This window comes from Bos javanicus, chromosome 4 (assembly GCF_032452875.1).
Source record: "Bos javanicus breed banteng chromosome 4, ARS-OSU_banteng_1.0, whole genome shotgun sequence".
Taxonomy (NCBI): Eukaryota; Metazoa; Chordata; class Mammalia; order Artiodactyla; family Bovidae; genus Bos; species Bos javanicus.
This window is the reverse complement of record NC_083871.1, coordinates 51,195,599-51,218,009: the sequence shown is the minus strand read 5'-3', so window position 1 is coordinate 51,218,009 and position 22,411 is coordinate 51,195,599. Positions and strand designations below refer to the sequence as shown.

The window sequence follows — 22,411 nt, the reverse complement described above, 5'->3', positions numbered from 1 at the left end:
TTAGCAAGTACAGTGCTACCTTCTTTTCTTATTTCTATGCTTCTCCCTAAATCTTAAAAAAAAAACACAGCTCAAATCTTCCTTTAATTCTTAAAAGTTCTCTCTCATTCAGATCCAACAGCCTCTGCTAAGCACCAACATCCTGGGGCAGGAGAGACCCTGCAAAGTTCCATCAAAACTTTGGCACTGTAACATTATTTTAGAGCCACTTTTAGTCAGTGAAGACCTGCTGCTGCTGCTGCTAAGTCGCTTCAGTTGTGTCCGACTCTGTGTGACCCCATAGACGGCAGCCCAACAGGCTCCCCCGTCCCTGGGATTCTCCAGACAAGAACACTGGAGTGGGTTGCCATTGCCTTCTCCAATGCATGAAAGTGAAAAGTGAAAGGGAAGTCGCTCAGTCGGGTCCGGCTCTTAGCGACCCCATGGACTGCAGCCCACCAGGCTTCTCAGTCCATGGGATTCTCCAGGCAAGAGTACTGGAGTGGGGTGCCATTGCCTTCTCCAGAAATGCCAATAAAAAGCAATGCTTCCTTTAGCACTATAAAACAAAAAGGGAAAAATCTAGTTCTTCATCAACTCGTTGTTCAAGAGTCCCAGATTCAGTGACTTTATGAACCACATCTGCAATGGAAACCTCCAATACAGCGCACGTGCTATGTCACCCATCTGTGCTTAAGTGTTAGCGCTAAACAAAGTAAAACAACTTTTGAAGTAAACTTCGAATAGAGGTTTATAAGCACACACACTATTTTTGAGGTTAAAAAAGGCAACACCAAACTGATATTAAAACACAGAATATACCAATTACAGAACGCCTCTAATCAATTTGATAACCCAAAGTAGACTGTAGTGTTAATAACTACCTGAAAGCATTCTTTCAAATAAGCCATCTCAGAAGGGGTAGAATTGAACACATGCTGTCTGGAGATGGCTAATAGTGAAATCTTGTGAGATAAATATTTTATAAGAAAGATGAGTCTTTCCTCCCATGGAAATGCTTCAGTTTCTCTAAATTAATGGTCTCCGTGTGCTCCAAACCACTGCTTTCAGGTTATTTTTAAAAGAAGAAAGCACTCAGCATAACAAAACCGCAATTCATATAGCAAGATGAATCACCATACCCTGGAGCCTTCAAAGAAAATCACACACAAAAAAAAAAGAAGGGAAAGAAATAGAAAAAAAAGTATCAGATTAAAAAAAAAAAAAGTTTTAAGGCAATGTGAAGGAAATGAAGGCAAGTGAGAGAACAGGCCACATTCTTAAAGAAGGATATAACATTTCAATCCCTTTACCTGATGCTGTTACCAGGAGGCTGTCAGAGGCACCTGCTCTACGGGATGAGGCACTAACAGGGTTTATGGAAGAGCGAAAGGCAGTGGTGGTGGGAATGACAAGGGAACTTTCTGAACATGCAGGTTGGTTCAGTCCAGGGGTTTCAGCAGGCCAGGCACCCACCTGAGATGTGGCCAGGGCTGAAACGGCACAGCCTGCGGGTGCCACAGTTAAATCTATGGATGGTTTTGGTGGCAGCTGAGGGGAGGAAGATTTAGAGAGATTCTCCTCATTTATTACCCTGTTCCCTTGTGGCAAACTGGAAGGAGGCGAAGCCACAGTTTTGTTATCAGCTTTGATCCCTGTGCTGGAGGCCCTGCTGCTATCCATGATAACCTTGAGTTGGGGGTGCGGTGGAGAAGGAGTTTGGGAGAGCCCTGGCTTTTTTGGAGGGATGGGAGGAGGGTTTCCTCTGTCAACTCGGGCCCCACCAGGAGTCTTTAAACTGGTTCGACCAACCGGGGGGTAGGTGCCAACGTCCCCCGTCGGGGACGCTCCAGGTCTCGGGGGTGCTCCCGCCGGGGGGCTTGTAAATCTCGACAGTGCTTGGGTCACAGTATTCCGAGCAAGCTGTTTGGCCACTAGGTTGTCACGACTTGTAGGAGAGACTTCTCTGGATGGAGGGCTTTGGGTGGTGTTTCCATTTTGGTCTGGGTCATTAGCATTACTGCCCTGAAATCGAAATCGAGCCGCTTGGATGCGTGGGTTCAGACCCGGATGTAGAGGCGCGCTGGCACTCGGTGAATGTAAACTGTGCGGAGGCGGTGCGGGCGTGTGCCCGGAGGCCGGGGAAACTGCACTGGGTAGTGGGCTTGGGCTACTGGTTAAATCTGGTGTTGAGCCGGTGCTCGGTCCATTTTCCTCAATTCTGTTTGCACTTGGAGGTGGGACAGTGGGCAGAGAGGAGCCTATCAAGTCACCGTGGGAAACCTGCCTCTCGATACCCTGTCTGACCGAGGCGGCACTGGGGCAGGCATTCCCCTTGGCACTGGCGGAGACTAGGGGGCTCCCCGTGGCAGGCTTTACGGGCACGGTCAAAGGCAACTTCTTCAGGGGCTCAGCAGTCTCCACCACTAGGTCTGTCTGGCACGCAACAGATCTTGTCATTGGGCCTTCTGTTGCCACAGATATGGACACCAAACGTCTATCTTTTGTCTTCCGGGGGAGGGAGAGGCTGGGTTTGCTGTCATTTCCCCTTTTCAGCTGCTCGATCATCTTCTTCATCTTGTCTATCTCCTCTTTGAGGTCAGTGGTGTGTGCTTCTTCTCGGTGCAGCTTGGCACGAAGCTGTTCCCGCTCCGTGTCAAACTCCGAGAGCTGCTTTTCCATCTGAGCTTCCATTTCTGAGCTTCTTCGTTTCTCCGTGGCGAGTTCCTCCTCTAACGCGCTGGTCTTTTTCTTCTCCTCTTCCAGTTTGGCCATTACCTCTTCCAGCTTCTGGGCCTCCTCTAGGACTTTCCCGGAGAGCTGCTTGCACTCCTTGACCAGCATCAGGACCACGTGCTTGTTCTTGCCTCGCTCCTCCTCCAGGCGGGCAGCCAACTTCTTGTGCTCCTGCTCAAGTGCTTGGAGCTGAAGCTTCTCCATCTCCAGCTGAAAGAAATGCACAGGACAACCCTGATTAATAGGCAGAGGATTCTTTTCAGCCAAAGATGGGGAGAGATTTGTATTAAACTTTATAACAACTGTATGGTCTGGGTTAGCTAAGGCGTGAGATTTCTGAAATGAGTTGGGAGATGATGGATAATATTTTAGAGACTCATTAAAATGATAAAATAGATGTTAATGGTTTTATAAAAAACATCTCAATCATAGCAACAGAAAAAATTTTTAATGTAAGTTAACTATAGAAAAGGAGAAGGGTAATTTGATGCTTCAAATCACAACACATAGTTCAGAAAGGTCTGCTTCTGTAAAAACAGAACTCTGGTAGAGAACTTTTTATTTTTAATGTTTAATGCCTTAGAATTACTAATCTTTGAGGCACTGTAAAATGAAAAGTGCTGAAAACAGAGGACTTCAGTTAAATTCTAAACTCCTATGCTTGCTAATCATATTACTTAGCTTTTTTTTTTTTTGGCAATCTACTTTGAGGTTACAAGTGAGGATTTGCTGGAAGAGTCATGTAAAATCATATATGAAAGTTATTTTAACTCATATATAAGAAATATTAGAAATATAGTCATGGGACTTCCCTGGCTGTCCAATGGTTAGGACTTTGTGCTTCCACTGCAGGAGGCACAGGTTCCAACAGTAGTGGGGGAACTAAGATCTCAAATGCCATGTGGTGCAACCAAACAAATAAAAAATATAATCAGTATCAGTGAACCCCAAGTCTGACTTCCTTTCTTTCAGTTCCCCTTTGCCCACTTGGGTCCCATGACACTGGTCTCCCTGATGTTTCCTGAACGTCATCCTGCCTCAGGGTCTTTGGTCTTGTCTGTCTGCATAGAAATTCCACCATGACCCATCACACAGGGCTCCTGCACCGAGGAGTTTGTGTACTGCACAAGGGTGGTCGGCTGCAAGGGTGCTCAGATGCTCAGTCATGTCTGACTCTGTGACCTCAGGGACTGTAGGCCTCAGGCTCCTCATCCATGGGATTCTCCACGCAAGAATGCTGGACTAGGGTACTGCAAGGGTGAGAGGAACCAAAATCCAGCTCTCACCATTGTCTGCCCAGGCCTGGGGCTGCATCTGCCTGGAAAGAAGAGCACTTTTTCCTTCAGGAGGAGGGTCTGTCTGCTCATTGAGCAGGATTTAAACCCTAGGATTTAGGCTTCTCAAAACAACATTTGCCTAGTTGATCAGCACAGAGAAGGAGATTTTAAAAACCTTTTTACCTCCACCTGGGCTTTTCTAATAAGCACCAAAACACCCAATGGCACAAAAGCCTGGCTGTTTTACTCCTTCCGCCCTCTGCTCAACTGTCACCCTCACAGCGAGGCTGCCCTCACCACCCTGTGGAAGACAGTCCTTTCCATCCTTTAGTGAATCACCCTTTGGTTGGCACCTGCCTACCCCCAACTAGAACAGGACTCATGAGGGCAGGGACTCTGTCTTCTTTGCTACTGTGTCTGAATTAATGAAATTAACACAGTTCATAGAAACATCAATCTTCCAAACAACCGAGGGAGGGCCTTTCTGATACACAGATACAATTCTAACATCTTCACCCAAGTTTCTCACTTCTCTCCAGGGAATGCACCATGAAGTGCTTGTGAGGGATACATCTCAAGCTGGGCTGCAGCAGCCAAGCGGGTCCACATGCCTTGTCTTCCCAACTAGAGACAATGTCTTCATGGTGGCCCATAAAGGGGCTTACAGATCATCAAGGTAAAAGCAGATCTACCCAATTAAAGACATGGAAAGAACTCACCTATCCTCAGAGGTTAAACACAAATATACTCTCAAGAGAGACAGTAATTATTTAACTTGGCTTTAAGTAATCAATAACAGAGACAGGAAATGCTCGCATGACCCATCAGTTGAGAATGTGTTCCTGTTCCTCACCATTAAATCCACTCCTCCATCCCCCTTAGTCAGACATGAGACCAAAAGCAAAGAATGGCTCACTGCCCAGTGGACAGTCAGAGGCATTATTCATTTATTTGGGGATCCTTCTGGCTTTGAAGAAGTCACTGAATAGCACTGCAATAGGTCCTATAAAGAGGTGATCAGGAATCCAAATAATTCCCCAAGAATAATCAGAGACACTTGTCCATACACATACACTCTATTGTATATGAAATTTGGGGGTTGACTTCATAAGTAGATAAGGTAATATTTGAAGAACAATAGTGCTGTCCTATACTTGATTTATACCTGTATTTTATTCATCTGGGTGCCTCACAGAAAGTTGAACTTATTCATAGCTAAAGCACTTTTAATTCTTCTAAATGCATTAAAGTAAGTTGCTATGGAAGACATACAGAAAGTTAGAAGTATAGAGAAAATATTCAATAGGTTTTGTATTACTCCCCCTTCCAAATTCTTATAGCAACCAATGTAGGAAAAAAGCACAAATCAGGTCAATTTTCATCTTATTTTTAAAATATATGATTTTCATAACCTACCTCGATGTGGAAAAAAAAAACATTGTCTTCTAGAATTGAAGGGCCACTTGCACTTTACAGAACAGCCAAATGGAGGACAAGTCAGTGATTTCCCTGACGTGGTCCAGTGGGTCAGTGTCAGGATCCTGGCATTCATTTACGGCTCCAACTGTTTCAAGTTTTCCTCACCCCACCACACATGCAGCCCATGGTATTTCTATACTGGGTCGTCTCACTCTATTTTTGAAACAACGTCCATCTCTTACATTTTAGAATCGAATTAAAGATTCAATTCTAATCTAATCAACTCAACTAATCTCAGGTATCTAAACAGAAAACTATACTTCTAGAAAAGCAGCCATTAGTCTTTTTTATCTGTGTTCTTCCATCATTCGTGCCTTATAAATCCTATCTCAGACAAACATGCATCTTTTAATCTCACTACAGATAGCAGAGCACAGAGAAAATCACATAATTGATGTGCCTACTACACATGGCTCCCAACTCAACTGAGTTCTGAGCCCCCATCATCAATCACTCTACCTAACTCTGTTTAGCTTCCTCTACCATTTACTATTTCAGGGGATATTTAAACCTCTGTCATTCTCCCCAATACTTCACCCAATGACAACTCAAGTGACTCTCAGTCTCCCCTAACAGACTCTTTGATCAAGAACATTCAGACTAACTCATTCCCTGCACATCCTGTCTCCTCCCTTAAGCGTTTTTATGGCCATATCAATCCATTCATCCTTCCTTTCACTCTAAGGGAAAGATGTTTCCAACTGCTGAAGGTCAGACTTTCTTCAACAATTAACTTCATTATTCCTGTCACCTCTGACTTGCTCCATTAGTGACCACACTGCTCTGTATCAACATTAAACATCCCCCTCTCTATCTGCTCCTTCCAATAAGCACATAAATGTACTCCAAAACTCAAAAAATAATTTTTATATTTAAAAAATGTCCTTGACTATTCTGACCCAAAAATAAAGTTCTTCTGTTTTAAAGAGTAAGAAGTGTAGTTACAGCATGCGTGCATGCTCAATCATGTCTGACTCTCTGTGATTGCATGGGCTGTAGCCCACCAAGCTCCTCTGTCCATGGAAATCTCCAGGCAAGAATACTGGAGTGGGTTGCTATTTCCTACTCCAGGTGATCTTCCTGACCCAGGGACTGAACTTGCATCTCTTGTATCTTCTCAATGGCAGGCTGATTCTTTACCACTTGCTACCTGGGAAGCCAAGAAGTACAATACTAAGTTCTAATCCCACCTTCTTGGCTGTGTAACCTTGGTAAGTTTTCCCTCTGAAGGAGGGTTCTTTTAACTGCACAATAGAAGAAAAATAGTGACTACATTACAGGATTAAACAAGGCAACACATGTATTTACCATTGTGTGTGGCACTAAAAAGTGTTAGCTTTGTGCTATTTCAAAACATCAGTTTTGCTCAGTGTTTTCCCTGTGAAAAGACATTTACATGCAAACAAGGAGCTAGAGAATGGACTGTACTAAACACACAGATGATGTCTTTATAAGTCAGACAGTAATTACAACAATACAAAGTACATCAGAGAAAGTTTCACTATCAGTAATGGTGAAACAACTTTTATTAGACTACCTACTCATGCAGATAATAATGATAAACCCTTGAAACAATATTAAGAAAATACCTGTTTGAAGACTCTGGAGAGCAATAAAACTGACAGAAATAGGAAAGGAGTATACCCTCCCGTTAGAAAGAAACCAACAGCACTGGATGAGATTTGCCCTTGGACAGCTTTTCTGCTGCTGCTGCTAAGTCGCTTCAGTAGTGTCCGACTCTGTGCAACCGCATAGACGGCAGCTCACCAGGCTCCCCGTCCCTGGGATTCTCCAGGCAAGAACACTGGAGTGGGTTGCCATTTCCTTCTCCAATGCATGAAAGTGAAAAGTGAAAGTGAAGTCGCTCAGTTGTGTCCGACTCTTAGCGACCCCATGGACTGCAGCCTACCAGGCTCCTCTGTCCATGGGATTTTCCAGGCAAGAGTACTGGAGTGGGGTGCCATGGACAGCTTTTCAGGTGAGGGCTATTCCCTGTCCTGACAGCACTGACAACAAGAGCTCAAGCACAAAGCATCCCTGATGCTGGCCTGAGGAGCCAGAGGATGAAATGAAAGCTGCTGCAACTACCCTCACCAGTGTCACCGGTAGACTCTTGAGTTACACGTTTGTATGAGAAAGTCCAGGCTTCCCAGGTGGCACTACTGGTAAAGAACCTGCTGCCAGCGCAGGAGATGCAAGAGACACGGGCTTGATCCCTGGGCCAGGAAGATCCCCAGGAGGAGGGCATGGCAACCTACTCCAGTACTCTTGTCTGGAGAACCCAATGAACAGTGGAGCCTGGCTGCTACAGTCCACAGGGTCACAAAGAGATGGACATGACTTAGCATGCAAGCACAGGAGAGAGTCCAAACTTAATCACAGAGGCTACTACTGAGCGACTAACAGAAATGAGCAAATATTTTAGCTATCGCCAACTGCAAAAAGTCAGAGTTTAGACTATGAATCTAATCAGGTTAACTACTTACACTCTTTGGAAGATAACAGACTCCACAGTCTCTGTACCACATCATCCACAATGTCTAGTATGCATTAAAAAATTATTGGACATGCAAAAAAAGTTTTAAGTGATCCATAAGATAAATGTACTCAAATAGAAACTGAGCTTAAGGTGACTTCTACTGAAATTAGCAGACAAGAACCCTAAAGCAGCCATTTTCAAAGAAAACACGGTCGTGGTGATGGAACAAAATGGGAGTCTTGGCATAGGAATGGAAACTAGAAACAAATGGAAAATCTATAAAAGAATAATATCTAAAATGGAAAAAATATGTCTTAATGAGCTTAATAGAAGATTTGAAAGAGGAAAATTAAAAAAGCACAGAAAAAAACCGATGATTTGAAAACAGAGCAAAAGGAAGTATCCAATTTTGAGAAACAATAAAAGTGAACTGAAAAAGTGAAGAGCATCTCACTGTAGGACAATATAAAGTGGTCTAAATTCCACAGAACTGGATTTCCAGAAATAGAATAAAACTATATTAAAAGAAAATATGGCCAAAATTCACAAATTTGGTTTAAAAAAAAATATATATATATATATATCCAGGAAGCTCAGAAATCCCAAAGCAGGATAAATATAAAGAAAACCATAACTAGGACATCATAGTAAAACCAATGAAAACAAAACTAACAAATAACCTTGAAGCAGCCAGAGAAAAACACACATTACATACAGAGAAACTACATTATAGATGATGGCTGAATTATTCTCTAAAATACATGAAGCGAGATCGGACAGAAGTAAAGGGGGAAATAAACAAATTTCTAATAACAATCATATCTTGCTAAAGATCTAGATTGAAATATCAGCAGGAATATAGTAGCTGTGGATAATACTATGGAAAACACCTGGCCTGACTGATGCTATGGAACAGAACACCCAAGGACTACAGATGACACACTCGTTGCACTATTAAAAACCAACAAAAAATTACAAGACTAAAATCTTACAGAATATACTCTCTGACCGCAGGAGAATTAAATTATAAATCACAATAAGATATTAATAACACCCCAAAATTCAAAATTAAAACACACTTCTAAATAGTACAGAAGTTTAAGAAGAAATCACAAGGGAAATTAGAAAACATTTGAACTAATTGAAAATAAAATAATATATCAAAGTTTGTTGGATGTAGTGCAAAAGGAGTACTCAAAGGCAGATAAAGCAGAAAATACACAGAAAATTACATTGATAATTGCTTTAGAAGAGTTGTCTCCCAAAGAAGACATACAGATGTCTAACAGGCACATGAAAAGATGCTTGTTACTGCTAATTATTCAGTTCAGTTCAGTCGCTCAGTCGTGTCCGACTCTCTGCAACCCCATGAATTGCAGCTCGCCAGGCCTCAGCTATTTGCAGCAACATGGATGGATGGACCTACAGATCATCACATTAAGTTAAGGAAGTCAGAAAGAAAAAGACATACAATAGGCTGTCACTCACATGTGGAACCTAAAGTACGACACAAATGACCCTATCTACAAACCAAAAACAGACTCACAGACACAGAGGACAGACTTGTGCTTGCCAAGGAGGGAGGAGAGGAGGCTGGGAGCGTTGCCTCAGCAAATATAAATTATTATATATAGGATGGATAAGCAAATTCCTATTGTACAGCACAAGGAACTATATTCAATATCCTGTGGTAAAATCATAATGGAAAAGCATATGAAAATGAAAATATAACTGTATAACTGAGTTTTACTTTGCTAATAGAGCAGAAATTAAACACAATATTGTAAGTCAACTATATTTCAGTAAAATTTTTTTTAAAAGTTTTGTCTCAAATTAATTATCTAAGTGTTACCTTAGAAAGTTAGGAAAAGTGAACAAAATACAAAGTGAAAAGAAACAAATAACAAAGGTTAGAAATAGCACAGGTAAGAAATCAATGAAAATACAAGAGACAACAAACGAGAGAGAAATTTACAAAGCCAAAAGTTGGTTTTAATCTAAAATATCATTAACATTGTTAAAAAACAGGATGGGGAGCACATTTATATCTGTGGCAGATTCATTTTGATATTTGGCAAAACTAATACAATTATGTAAAGTTTAAAAATAAAATAAAATTTAAAAAAAAAAGGAAAAAAAAACAGATTAAGAAACAGATATAAAAAAACACAAATAACAGGAATAAAGGATGGGGTAACACTATGAAATGAACATTAAAAAGATAATGATGAAAACCCTTGTGTCAAAACATTCAACAAATCAAATTCCTCTGAAGCATACAACTTTCAGAACTGACATAAGATGGAGTAAAAGAATGGAATAGCTTTATATCTTCAAAAGAAACTGAATTTACAAATAAAAATTTTCCCCTAAAGAAAACCCTCAACTCATATGAGGGTAACTTCAACCAAACATCAAAACCAAACCTATATATACTCTTTCAAAAAAGAGAAGGGAATACTTCCAATTTCCTTTATGAATCCAGAATTACTTTCATATCAAAAGAATTATTTTAAAATTCACAGAAAAATTACCACTCGTGAACACAGAAACAAAACTCTGCAGCAAGATACAGGCAAACTGAATCCAGTAATATTTAAAAAGAATGATAAAAGGTTACCCACTGAAGTTAACTACAGGAATCCAAGTTGGTTTAATATTTGAAAAGCAATTAGTAAGATTCATCGCATTAACAAAATAAAGAGAAAAATCATGACCACAGCCATAGATGCAGATAAACCATTTTACAAAATTCAAAACCCATTCATGATAAAAACTACTCAATAAAGAATAGAATGAAACCTCAATGAGATAAAAGACATCTATAAAAAAGCACAGCTAGCATCATACTTAACCATTAAACAGCCTGTTTTCTCCCTAAGGAAAGGAAAGGCCTTTGAAGTCTTCACTCACTGCTTCTGATCAACATTGTTCTGATGGTTCTGGGCTCTGGTCAGTGAAATGATGGGGAAAAGAGAAGGGGAAGGCAGGTAGGCAATTTGGAAAGGAAGAATTAAAATGGGTTTTATTCACAGATAACATGCTTATTTACCTACAAAATCATATAAAATATACACAACAACTGCTAAATCTAATAAGCAAGTTTAGCAAGATCACAGGATACAATGTCAACATGCAAAAATCAATTGAGTACCTGCACACTAGCAACAAATGTTTGTCAAAAATAATGTGTTTATTATAGCACCGAATATTTAGAAATAAGCCTAACAAAAGACATTTAATACTACTAAACTAAAAACAATAAAACACTGCTGAAAGAAACCACAAAGATCTCAACAAATCAAGAGAAATACTATAATCATGGATTGGAAGACTCAATATTGTTAAAGATGTCAATTCTCAACATATTTAAAGGTCAATGAAATTTCATCCCTGAAAACTTTCAAAGAAAACTTTCATGGAAATGCAAACAATCTAGAACAGACAAGACAATTTTCATAAATAAAAACAAAGTTGAAAGACTTACAGTTTGTACACAGAAGGCTCATTATTTCATTGCAGTCATCTTTTTTACCTAAAGTTGCAGTACAGAGATAAGACTAATCCACAATAAAAAAAAAAAAAAAATCAGAGGCGTGTTCAGTGGCTGCCTGAAGTGGTGGAGATAATTATTGAGAAGATACTCCAGGAAACTTTCAGTGGTAATGGAAATATTTTCTATCTTTTAAGAGGTACAGGTTACACAAGTATATGCATTTTTAAAACATCAATTTGTGCACTTATGCAAATTTTACTTTAAAGTGAGATTTAATGTAAATATCTCTTTAAAGGGGATAAACAATAGTGAATTTCAGGTTTGCATTTTTGCTTTTTTTACAGTGCTATGGATTCTGTGTTCTGTGTTGCGCTGTGCTTAGTCACTCAGTCGTGTCTGACCTTTTGTGACCCCATGGACCCGCAGCCCTTAAGGCTCCTCTGTCCATGGGTATTCTCTAGGCAAGAATACTGAAGTGGGTTACCATGCCCTCGTTCAAGGCATCTCCCCAACACAGGGATCAAACTCAGGTCTCTCATATTGTAGGCAGATTCTTTACAATCTGAGTCACCAAAGAAGCCCAAGAATACTGGAGTGGGTAGCCTATCCCTTCTCCAGGGGATCTTCCTGACCCAGGAATCAAACCAGGGTCTCCTGCATTGAAGTCGTATTCTTCACCAGCCAAGGTACCAGGGAAGCCCTGTGGGTTCTAGGCTGCAGTAAATGAGTAATATAGTGAAGTATAATAGCTGACAGCTTTCTCACTGTTGGAAGAGCTAGTTCTAAATAAAGGATAAGAATGTACCCTTTGGATTAAAATCAGAGGTGTCAGTAAGTATGAACTCACTACAGATAAATGAAGATACAGATATGTGTGTATATAAAATGTTTATGAATATTATAAGTATGCATAATTTCCTAGCTCTAGATTCACTTCTACTTTCCATTAGAAAGGAATGAAAATAACAGCTCCTGTATGTAATAGCTAATCCCAGGGGTTGGGATAAGACAAGTGTATGATAGCCTGTAAGAAAAAAAAAATCCTTTTGTAATAAGAATGTGCTATAGGAATTATGGGAATATATCAAAAGGAGTAGCTTAAAAGGGCTCTCAAAGGCCAAATCTGGGACAATTTTGAGCAGTGATCCAGGGTCTGTGGACCTGATGGTTAGGGCTGGGAACAGACTTTCTCCCCAATTCAACTGCATTCAATTGTGATTATGAAGGAACCATGCCCTTTGTGTATAAAGATTACCGAGTTCCAGTTGATTCTGCTATACTACTGTCCAATTTATATCTACTCACAACCACTTTCAAGTAATGGCTCAGGGGAAATTTTGCATGGAGCAGTATCACCAACTACTACTACTACTAAGTCGCTTCAGTCGTGTCCGACTCTGTGCAACCCCACAGACGGCAGCCCATCAGGCTCCACCATCCTTGGGATTCTCCAGGCAAGAACCCTGGAGTGGGTTGCCATTTCCTCCTCCAATGCATGAAAGTGAAAAGTGAAAGTGAAGTTGCTCAGTTGTGTCTGACTCTTAGTGACCCCATGGACTGCAGCCCACCAGGCTCCTCCATCCATGGGATTTTCCAGGCCAAGAGTACTGGAGTGGGGTGTCATTGCCTTCTCTGAGTATCACCAAAGCCTTTTGCAAAAAAGCAGCAAGTTGTATGGAAGAGCTTAGAAGAGCCAACACAGCTTCACTGGTAGTGAGAAAGTGGGTGGTTCCTCCAAGAATAGCACCCAGACTGGGAGCCATGAATGAAGAGGCACCAAACAATTGTTTTTCCAGAATGAAAGGGAAAACTATGTAGGAGGGAGCGGAGCAGCAATGTAAAGGCAATTAGTTCTAATTCGAAGTGGAAAAGAGAGAGGAAAGCAATTCTGGTCATTTGTAAAAGGAGAAAGCAGACTGCATGTCTGTCACAATCACAAAACACTTTTATGACATCTAATCATATTTCTTAATGCTCCCTCAAATCTTTTAACACTCACTGCACCCTCTTCCTCTTTTCTACAGGGTCACCCCCACCGGCAACTGCCCAGTCCTGGTAAACAAGTACATAACAGTAAGATGCAGGAGATTTTCTTCCTTATTGGAGCTGTAACAACCAGTCAGTCGGCTGTTAGGCTCTGCACTTCTCATCTGCCCCTTCCTCTTGATCTAGAGTTTCAAGAGAAGACATGGATAAGGGAAACTATTCTCCCCTACATGTCCTGGCTCAAAGCTGCAGATCTCAGTCTCCAGCTCCCCTTAATGCTTGCTCTACAGTGCTCCCTGGGGAGTCAAAATGCATTTTGAACTGTAATAATGAGTTATACAAAAACAGACTCAGGAAGGAGTTGAAAACAATCACTCATGTACAAAGAAGCTGATATACTCTTCCTAAAAATGTTATTTTAGATGTTTCTCTACCATGTTATCCTTGAACAAAAGTCTAGAAAACAATGTAAAATTAAATTATATTTGTATGTTATAACCATGAAGCACAAAACACTGAGTACAAATAGCAAAATGAATTACAATTATTTACAATGTGAAGAAAGAGACATATGAAATAAAACATGTTTTCATTGCTCTTTTCTGGTGCATTCATCATTTCTTTGGTTGACTAACAGCTGAGACTCCTTTCTATGTCAGGGGAACTTTGCACTGATGGTTCTCTCCTGTAGTAGTTAAAATACAGCCAATAGTTGCTTTCCTGGTCTTGTAGCTAAGGAGAACGCATGTGGCCTGAGCTTGGCCAATCAAATGCACCTACTCTTAGGCATCAATTAGGAAACAAGTGACGCAAAGAAGCAGGGCTAGGGGAAGCACCACCCAAGACCCAGAGCAGTGATGGCAGTGGTGCGTCTGGTATCAGCCAGCTTCAGTATCCAGCTCAGTAGAAGGATCAGCCACTGCAGATTAGATCTACAGTGAGCATTTGTCAGAGATGCTGGCTGCTAAGAGCTGGTCCCCGAGTTCCCCCAGCCATGCTCTACCATGCTGGTAGCCAACAAATAAATGCTCTTTCCGATGAACTCCATGAATACTGGAACTGCTTGTGACTACACATTCTGCCTGATGCATCTACTGTTATGCAACTGACCTCACTGTGCTGAGCTGCCACCTAAGAGGTTGTTTCTGTTTCGTTTTTAGTCGCTTTGGTCATATCCAACTCTTTTACGACCCCATGGACTGCAGCCTGCCAGGCTCCTCTGTCCAAGGGAGGTCCAAGGCAAGAATACGGGAGTGGTTTGCCATTTCCTTTTCTAAGGGATCTTCTCAATCCAGGGACAGAACCGGCATCTCCTGCATTGCAGGCAGATTCCTTACTGCAAAGCCACCAGGGAAGCCCTACCTAGAAGGAGCTCTATCTAATACACAGAACTACTTTGAGTTTTTCCTCTGGTGAAAAAAAATGCCCCCTTCTGAATTTCCTGGTTGTTATTTTTGCTTTTTTTCTTTTATAAGCTCTGCTCAAATTAAAAGATGTTTTCTATTTCCAGGCTAGAAATTATACTATGTATGAATAAAATGACTGAAAATAAATTAGAACAGAAGCTGTATCACCAGATGATGCACAAGATAAAAAGTAAAAACCCAAATAATAACCACCTGGGTTACTGCCTCTAACTGGTATATTACCAGAGGCAAATTTCCCCATGATGATTACCCATTAGTTTATGCAAAGTGGCTTGAGGCTCAGTCCATTTGCCAAATTGACTCTTGCCCAAATTTTCCTGGCAGGCAAATTACCAGTTAACCCTCCTATTAGTAGTCTCAGCAGGAACCAATGCATGAATGAGTGCTAAGCTTCTCCCGCCTAGAGAGGCCAAGCAGAGCAGTGTTCAGGCCAAATGTCTTAGAATCACCACAGAGCTCTGCCCATGTCAGATAATAAATACTTGAACTGAAGATAATCGGACCTTTGCTTTCCCTGACTTTTGCTCTGGCAGTGATTTGATGACCTGGGTTCATTTAAAATAAAGGATTTCTGTGTCTTAATGCTTTTAGATTTCTAAAGCTGCCATTTATTCTACATGTAAGAGACCTGACGATGTCTGGTTACTATATTTACTCTCAAGAGTAAAGGTGACAGGTAATTTTATTGCTGAAATGACTCTGGTCTTATCAGCCGCTATGTTATCTTATTTTCTTCATAAATAAAGATCCAGGATTAGAGTACAAACAGTTACTCTCCTCACACGTTACAGGCTACTGGATAGAATATCCTTTAGGGACAAAAGGTAGCACTGCCATTCAGAAAGACCCTTCACTGAGACGGCACAGCCAGTCAATGTGGCCATAAAGGACCTCTGTGTCTCCGTAATACGTGGGAGACAGATCATTGGCTCATTCCATACCAGCCTCTCAGGACCCATAGGACAGAAACAATTTCCTTTCACTTCCAGCCAGGTTGGAAATAACCCAGGCATTCAGAAACAAACAGGATGTAAGCTGATTAAAAAAAAAAAAATCAACTAGATAATAAGAGCTTTGATTCAACTCAGAATTGAACTCAAAGCTTTGATTCAACTTTTTTTCCTCTCTTATAATGATAGATAAAATGCAAAACTGAAGTAAAATTTGGTAAAGCATGCATTGTATGTATTGGATGAAAACTACAACAAAAACAAAATATTTTCTTGATTTTTGATAATACAGCACAACCCCAGCAGACGTACTTTATTATGAAATAGCTCATTTGACACATTAAGAGTGTAATTGAAATGTGTCTCATCCAAGACATACAAGTGAGCCTTAGTGACATCAACGGAAACACACTGGCTCTTAGCTTATGTGGTTTGTGGGGATTTTTGAAAAGCTCTAGAGATCTCAGTGGTGGTCTGCAGGGCTTTGTAGATGGTATGTAGAGCCCAGAGTAAAACGGTGTGATTCGGTCTCACATGCAGGGAAGACCGTCTATTCTTTATTATTTACTCATGCTTTAGTTTTCTACCATGTGCATACTGAGCAAAGGTTTGATTTTATTCAACACCTATCCCAGAGCACCAGCAAATATATATTACTGCAAAGAAATAATTACAGGGAGAAAGCCCACACAGTCATTAATTTATAATGACAGCATCATAAATATTTATATAGTATAGTGCATTCAGGTTAACTGTTAATCAGGTGTTAAATGTGAGCTATAACAAATTCTCTGAAAAGGACAAATAGAAGACTTATTTTATGTTTTAATAATGGTTGGAAGAACATACTACTTTTAATCCTAATCATACCAGACATCATTGCCTTCTCTTTCTTCCTCACTCTTTTCAAATAAAGGGAATCAGTCGTCTCAGCAGTGTATCAGAAGGACAAAAAATTTAAACTTCTATTTCCTTATGGTTGATCACAGAAAGCTTTCATCGCTTAGGACTCTTTGAAGCATGTGCTCAGTGCAATAAATGTGTATTTGTGTTGCTGGGGGAGGTGAGGCAGGCGGAGGAGGTTGGTTTTAATGAAACACATGTGAGCAGGAGCCTGGAGGTCTGCAGCAGACACTCAGACCCCAGAGGCGAGTTTGAGACGAACCAGAACTTCAAATGACATGTTGTGAGACTGCATTATACTAAGCAAACTTTCATTCTATTCTCATACTATTTTCATTAAAAAATAATAATAATTTCTAATTGCAAAGAAATATAAGAGACAGAAGCTAGATAAAGAAAGTTGGGGATGCTACCATATGATCAGTCCTGGTTGCATTACTGGATCACCCATTGAGCAGTTAAGCATGCCTTAGGGCATTAGGAAATAGACTCTCCCTCCAAAAATCCCTATTTTAATGAAAGCATCATAGTAACTATTATAAGAAACATAATTTTTCATACTTCTTTTATGATTTAGTGTTATTTTTGAGTTACATTTGAGAAGGGTCTCCATAATTTGTCGGTATTTTGCATTCCTGAAAATACAGCATTTAAGAACAAAACCACCACCTCGGAAGTGGTCTCCTCATTCTACACTGTGTTATGGGAAGAAAGACTATTGGAAAGTCTCAATACCTTCTTTTGTCTGCTCTCAGCAGCAGCCAGCTGTGTGGACATCCTTTCTTGCATTTTTCTGCAGTGTGCCATGACTGCTTCGAGGATGGAGAGGGGGTTGGTACAAACTGGCTTCTCTTTATCGCTGGCACCTGCTTCATAGTCTCTCTGTAGTGCCAGGAATGGGTCATTTAAATTAAATCTCCCATACCGTTCCTGGATAAATACCTCCTTCCTTCGAGCCTAGAACAAAATCAGAGGAATGTATTCAGGAAAAGAAATGAAAATATACAGAAAAATATTTATATGAAGTTTTGTAGATACTGCTCCAAATGGTATTCACAACCGTCATGAGTCATGGCTTACGTGTGATGTCAGGTGGTGAGAAGTAAGGAGACTGTGACCTCAAACCCTGGCCAGTCTGCCAAGCTATGTTCAAAAGTTCTTCCTTTAAGAATATAGTCTTTTAAATTGCAAAAGATGCAAAAACAGTTTTTTTCTCATGATGCAGACCCCTTCAAGGTTCTGAATTTTAGGTGCAGTCTTTTCTCATTTAAAGTAAAATAAATATCAACAATTAAAATAATTTTTATAATAAAAAATAAAAAACAGGCAAAATAATGTTTATAGAACTTATATTTCACATAATCTTCACCATGTTAAGTCACAAAATATAAATCTCCAAGTTTTGTATAGTCAGAAAGAATTTTATAAATATTTGAAGAAAATATTTCATGAATTTTTTAATGTCAAAAATCACAACATTCACATTTTGCGAAATGTGACCAACTACCAAAAAAAAAAAAAAAACACCCCAGAAAATTAGGAAGATGCAAATGTCTTCTCATAACTGAAGGACATTAAAATATAGTTCATAGAATCCCAGGAAAGAATGTAACCTCATTTTACTTTAAATGTCAGTCCATCAGCGTCAAAGTTAATTTCACATCCACTTGGCACTAAATGCAATTTTCTATAATTAGCCTACAATGGCCTTTGCATAAAATGGAAAATAGCAGGAAAATAGTATTAGGAATATATTGAAAATGAGCAACGTTTTCCTAACTCAGGTCATTCGGAATAGCTACTAGAAAAAAATTATTCTATGCCACTGCCAGTGGAAAAACTAAATTACTTTTCAATAAATCAAGCTTAATTTTCCAAAATGTCAAAGATGTTTTCTAAAGAAATATTACATACATTTCCTTAATTTAAACCAACTGCACTGACCAACTCAACTTTTCCATTTTAAGACCACTATCAGCAAGCCAACAAGTAGATAAACACGAATGCAAATGACAAGTGAGAAAACGTAACATTTCTTTTCCTATTACCAGATTAGAAAATATAATTTAAGAAAAGTCCAATTCACCATAAAATTTAAGCTATCTTTCAGAGGATTATTTTAAACTTAAAAAATCAAAGTGGTTTGTAAGTCAAAAAACATTTGGTATTTCTAGATTCTTCAATTATATAATCAATGCACTAAATAAGTATTATTTTAGAGATGCAATTACAAAAGCAATTTCCTTTTATCCTAACTTTTTTCTTTTAATTTTTATTCAATGTGGTGATTCATCTTCCACCCCTGAGTGAACACTTGGGATAGTCCCCACGGTTTTTCTAATCATTTCTATCTGATATAGTACCTATGCTGCTAAGTCGTTCCAGTTATGTCCAACTCTGTGTGACCCAATGGACGGCAGCCCACCAGGCTCCCCCGTCCCTGGGATTCTCCAGGCAAGAACACTGGAGTGGGTTGCCATTTCCTTCTCCAATGCATGAAAGTGAAAAGTGAAAGTGAAGTCGCTCAGTTGTGTCCGACTCCTAGTGACCCCATGGACTGCAGCCTACCAGGCTCCTCTGTCCATGGGATTTTCCAGGCAAGAGTACTGGAGTAGGGTGCCATTGCCCTCTCCAATAATACCTATAGTCACTTTAAAATATAAAAATCTCAATTTGGTTTTTAGAATATGCAACTTCAGTGGTATGATGGCTTCTCTTCCCCAGCTAGGATCTGCACCACCTGGGAAGGAAGTGTTTAAGAAAACCTGTCTTCTTTCATTCAATTTTCTCCCTGTCTTTCCTAGTTATTTTCATCCTCTCCAGATTGGAAGGGACCAGAGGTAAAGGATGAAGATGGAAGTGAGGGGAACAGGAGCCCTCTACCTGAATGGTTCAGTCGATAAACTGGCCTTACCGGCTGAAACTTACATTTTAACAACCAATTTAAACTACTTCTTCCTGAGATGAAGGGAAAAGCAACTAGATGGGGCAGGATGCACAGCATTCTCTCCAGAGAAATGCCCCTGGATAAAAATCCTTTCTCTCTTGAATCTCCAACAATTAGATTTTTTATACCCTCAATGTGGGTTAGGAGTTTAAAAGTCAAATGTGGATTTCAAATTTCTTCTGAAAATCTGGCATCTTGGTCCTCATTTTAGCATCCATATTTATTATTATATAGGTCCCCTGCTGAAACTTACATTTTAAGCAGGGGTTCTCATTTTTCAACTATGGAAGTATTTCTTTTAACATTATTGTAAGAAGTCTACCTTTCTTAGTACATCTTTCTTTGTAGCAGAGTTCTTAATCTTGAATGTACCACATTACTTTTAATAAGGGCAGATCAATATAAAAGTATTAATATTTAAGGATACTGTGTAATAAAAAGGACTTGAAATGTGTATAATACTGAGTTTGAAGAGCCCTTTCCCAAAAAAAAGGAATAGCTGAATGTGCAGATAACTTCTTGGATTATGCATCAGAATTACTTGAGAATGAAATGCATTTCAGGGAAATGAGTCATTATGAAGCCACGTGCTAACTATAATTATAAAAACAGACTCAAACTCTTAAACCACTGATAAATAAAAACATAATTTCATCAGAATCTGAAGTTATATAGAATCCTGAGAAAGTTGTAAGCAAAAAATAAAAACATGGCCATTATTAATGGAGGATCTGACATACAGAGTTCCTACTTTTGGCTTTCATTGTTTTGTAAGATCAACTGAAGTAGGTTGGACTCAATTAGCAAAAATAAAAGGAAAAGTACTTTAGCTATTCAGCTTTTTCTACAGCATATAATCCTCTTGGGGGGGGGACCCTAAAAACTTGAATCGTAGGTCACAATTACAACATATCACCAATTAATTTTAGAACATATTGACAAACATCACATTAGTTTGTCTTTTTTTATCTTTAAAAAATTTTTTTTATATTTTTAATTTTATTTTTAAACTTTACAATATTGTATTGGTTTTGCCAAATATCGAAATGAATCCGCCACAGGTATACATGTGTTCCCCATCCTGAATTCTCCTCCCTCCTCCCTCCCCATACCATCCCTCTGGGTCGTCCCAGTGCACCAGCCCCAAGCATCCAGTATTGTGCATCGAACCTGGACTGGCGACTCGTTTCATATATGATATTATATGTATTTCAATGCCATTCTCCCAAATCATCCCGCCCTCCCCCTCTCCCACAGAGTCCAAAAGACTGTTCTATACATCAGTGTCTCTTCTGCTGTCTCATATACAGGGTTATTGTTACCATCTTTCTAAATTCCATATATATACATTAGTATACTGTATTTATGTTTTTCCTTCTGGCTTACTTCACTCTGTATAATAGGCTCCAGTTTCATCCACCTCATTAGAACTGATTCAAATGTATTCTTTTTAATGGCTGAGTAATACTCCATTGTGTATATGTACCATAGCTTTCTTATCCATTCATCTGCTGATGGACATCTAGGTTGCTTCCATGTCCTGGCTATTATAAACAGTGCTGCGATGAACATTGGGGTACACGTGTCTCTTTCAATTCTGGTTTCCTCAGTGTGTATGCCCAGCAGTTGGATTGCTGGATCATAAGGCAGTTCTATTTGTCTTCTGAAAAGCTGGAATGATTTTGTTAACATTAAAAAGTATTAGTAAAAGGTAAATTTTACTAAGAGCTTATTTTTTATTGCAAGATGTTTCCCATTCATTTTCTCCTAAAATTAAGTTCAGGAGAGAACCACTTTTCCAATTCACATTTTATAGACAAGCAGACTGAGGCTTAGAAAGATTAACTTCCTCTCCTAAGGTCATTTCAACAGGAGCTAGTATTCAACCCAGGCAGTATTACTTTAAAGACTACTCTGAAGCATTTTGTAATTTATGACTAGAGTATTCTGGAATAGTAGAAAGGGCTTCAAAAATTATTACTGCTTACAACATTATTCAGATCAATACAAAGAAATAGTAATGAAGTTTGAAAGACAAAAATATGACAATATTCTAAGTAATTAAATTTTCCATATGCTCTATATGTACTTTCACAGTTGCTGACCATACACCAACATAATGTAATCAAACTTACACGTTTTTTTTCCCCTCAAGATTCATTCTTCAGAGAGTACTACATAAGTGCAAAATACAATCCAATTAAAAAAAATGGTTCCTAAATATGCTTTTCCCCCAAAGCAGCATATTATCAAAAGGCACTGAGTATCTGAAAACTAAAAAAAAAAAAAACCACCAAAACCCACTAGCATTAATACAGATCTAAGTGCAAGAAGACTGCGGAGGGATTCGGTCTTCAGCTCCAGCCTACACAAGGCAGGGGCCGCTACCAAGGGTGCCAGTGATACGCAAGCACAAGGGATGATTCAAACGATGAGCCCAGTCTGACTAGATGGACTTTCACAGTGATTAATGTGAGGCAGTGCTTGAGTAGAAACACTGAAACAAGTATGAAACCCACTTGGGCCTGCAATCAACACTACCTTCCAGGAGTGAACCAGAAATGAACACTGCCCCTCCACACCGCAAATCCAGACTCCACATCAGGCTTCATGAACAGAAAAGATCTGTCAATCAGAAGCAGACAATCTCTGGACTACTGGGCTCACTTCTGGGTGAAATATTTAAAGAATGATCAATACAAAAAGGACCTGAAGATAGAACTGAATAGAAAAAGAAAACAGGAATGCTCAA

The 22,411-nt window shown here is 39.6% G+C and overlaps 1 protein-coding gene across 3 annotated transcripts in view; it reads right to left on the bottom strand.

The window, feature by feature from the left end:
• CTTNBP2 (cortactin binding protein 2) overlaps positions 1–22,411 on the bottom strand; it is a 170,232-nt gene that overhangs the window by 82,104 nt on the left and 65,717 nt on the right. For 2 of the 3 annotated variants that reach the window (XR_009735897.1, XM_061414021.1), the window contains exons 3-4: positions 17,448–17,669; positions 1,293–2,925 (exon numbers count right to left, since the gene is read on the bottom strand). Coding sequence is in view for 1 of the 3 variants with exons in the window: in XM_061414021.1 (XP_061270005.1) it covers positions 1,293–2,925; positions 17,448–17,669 (1,855 nt within the window). In the remaining 2 variants the exon portion in view is untranslated. Of the gene's footprint in view, positions 1–1,292; positions 2,926–17,447; positions 17,670–22,411 lie in introns of those variants that run through there. The other variant, XM_061414022.1, reaches the window with a different exon arrangement.